At 31.5% G+C, this 2,588-nt stretch overlaps 1 protein-coding gene across 1 annotated transcript; it reads left to right on the top strand.

Annotated features, from left to right (window-relative positions):
• Nucleotides 1-783: 783 nt before the first annotated feature.
• Nucleotides 784-1,677, top strand: EMWEY_00058120 (hypothetical protein, conserved; the record flags this gene model as incomplete). The annotated part of the gene is made up of 4 exons (XM_013477953.1): nt 784-1,021; nt 1,234-1,322; nt 1,452-1,493; nt 1,654-1,677. The coding sequence occupies 4 exons, from the start codon at nt 784-786 to the stop codon at nt 1,675-1,677; spliced, it is 393 nt and encodes a 130-aa protein (XP_013333407.1).
• Between the last annotated feature and the right edge of the window lie 911 nt (nt 1,678-2,588).

Genomic DNA, 2,588 nt, shown 5'->3' with positions numbered 1-2,588 from the left:
TATATATATATACAGACATAAATATATCCATATAATATATGTACAGCTATTTGTGTGTATTTTTTTGTCTTTTTACACTAAAAATAGATAAAATAAATAAAATAAAATAAAATAAAATAAAATAAATAAATAAAATAAAATAAATAAATAAATAAATATATTTATTTATTTATTTATATATGTATATATATATATGTACAGATAAGAAGCCAAGAAGCATTTGAGGCAACATGTAACCCTCATAGCCGATTAAGTGTTTATTCATTAGGAATTAAATCTGCTGCTTCTCCTCTATATACACTACATTATTCATTTAATTATAATAATAATTATAATTATAATTATATTAATTATAATAATTATAATAATAATAATTATAATTATAATTATAATTGGAATTGCGGTGATCATGATACTAGTAGACATGCAGCAGCACCTGCACAAGGTCCTGCTGCTCCTGCTGTTGCTGATGGTGCTACTGCTGCTGCTGCTGCTGCTGCTGCTGCTGCTGCTGCTGATGGTGATGGTGATGGTGATGGTGGTGTATATAGTGTTTATGGTGGTGGTGGTTATGAGGAAGGAATAGATAATAGTATAAGAGGATCATCAGCAGCATCATCTCCTGCATCAGCAGCAGCAAGTGCAGCAGCAGCAAATGCAGCAGCAGCAGCAGCAAATGCAGCTGCAGCAGCAAATGCAGCTGCAGCAGCAAATGCAGCAGCAGCAGCAAATGCAGCAGCAGCACAATCTGAAGGTAGTGGACTACATTATACTTCATCAGAGATGGATGTTGCAGCAGCAGCAGGAAATCGTTCGTTACGTCGTGGTTTACGTTTGCTGCTGCTGCAAGGGAAGCAGCAGCAGCAGCAGCAGCTAGATGCAGCAAATAAAACTATTGCCTTTATCTTTGAGAAAGGACCAGTGGTCATGTGGATAGCAGCAGCAGATAAAAGAGCAAAAGATAAAAGACAAAGTAGAGAATTATTATCTAGTCTACTTTTTTTTCTTAGTCATTTTGCTTGTAAACCCTAAACCCTAAACCCTAAACCCTAAACCCTAAAACGTAAATATATGGTTTAAGCTGCAGCTTCCCTCTCTCTTATAAAGTTTCCCCTTTATCCCTTAGGGTTTATCAATTAGGGTCTATACATTAGGGTTTATAAATTAATATTTATAAATTAGTGTTTATAAATTAGGGTTTAGGGTTTAGGGTTTAGGGTTTGTGTGGTTCAGCTCGATTTGTAAGAGCAGATATGGTACAAGAAGACGTCATGCGTTTTGCTTATATTAGCCAAGTACGAAGAATGTATCCTACCTATGAAGTAAGTATACACGAGGGTTTAGGGTTTAGGGTTTAGGGTTTAGGAGGGTTTAGGGTTTAGAAGGGTTTAGAAGGGTTTAGGGTTTAGGGTTTACGAGGGTTTAGGTTTTGAGGGTTAAATTTCTTACAGGTGCCCAAGTCAAGGATCCTTCAGGACTGCATTTACCTCAAGGTGAGGGTTTAGGGTTTACGAGGGTTTAGGGTTTACAAGGGTTTAGCATATATTAGGGTTTGTGGTTGAGTACGGTGTAGGGTTTCCTCCCCGTTGTTATTACGGCTTATTAGGGTTTAGGGTTTAGGGTTTAGGGTTTAGGGTTTAGGGTTTTCTCAAGGAAAAAAGATTATTTTTATTTTAATTAATTTTTTATTTTATTGTTTTATCTTTTTTTCTTTTTATTCTTTTTTATTCTTTTTTTATTCTTTTTTTTTTCTCCTTTTTTTCTTTTTTTTTTTCTTGTATAGACGCATTCTCTTGCGGAGAAACTTGCTGCTTCTTTTGCCCTAGCGCAATCTATTAGATTAAGTGTCTATGGTAAATAATTGCTGCTGCTGCTGCTGCTGCTGCTGCTGCTGATTAATTAATTTATTTATTTTATTTATTTATTTATTTATTTATTTACTTATTTATTTATTTATTTATTTGTGTATGTATACAGAATCCTTAATAAATTTTACTATTGCCCGTGTACGAGCAATACCTGAGAGGATGGCTCTGTATGGATATGCAGAGGAGGAGGATATAATTATTTATTCTTCTTCTTCTTCTTCTTCTGCTGCTGCTGCTCCTGCAGCAGCAGCAGCAGCAGCAGCAGCAACAGCAGCAGCAGCTGATTCCCCTAATTCTCCTGATCCTTCTTCTTCTTCTAGTTCTTCTTGTTTTTCTTGTTCTTTTTTATCTGTCCCTATTTATTCATTATTTAATACAATATATATATTTATATATTATTCTTTTTATTCTTTTATTTATTATTCTTTTTTATATATAAAAAAAATAATTAATAAAAAAAAAAAGAATAATAATAATAATAATAATAATAATAATAATAATATTTATATAAATAAATCCTTACCATGGAGTTGTCTATGCGGAGATTTATTAGGCAAAATTGTTGATGTAAATATAGTACAAGGTAAATAAATAAATAAATAAAATAAATAAATAAAATAAATAAATAAATAAATAAAATAAATAAATAAATAAATAAATAAATAAATAAATAAATTTTTTTTTTTTTTTTTTTTTTTTTTTTTTTTTTTTTTTTTTTTA

This window comes from Eimeria maxima, genomic scaffold, assembly GCF_000499605.1.
Source record: "Eimeria maxima Weybridge genomic scaffold, Emw_scaff2327, whole genome shotgun sequence".
NCBI lineage: Eukaryota > Apicomplexa > Conoidasida > Eucoccidiorida > Eimeriidae > Eimeria > Eimeria maxima.
Note: the sequence above shows the minus strand (reverse complement) of the source record. Positions and strands in the feature narration are given on the sequence as shown.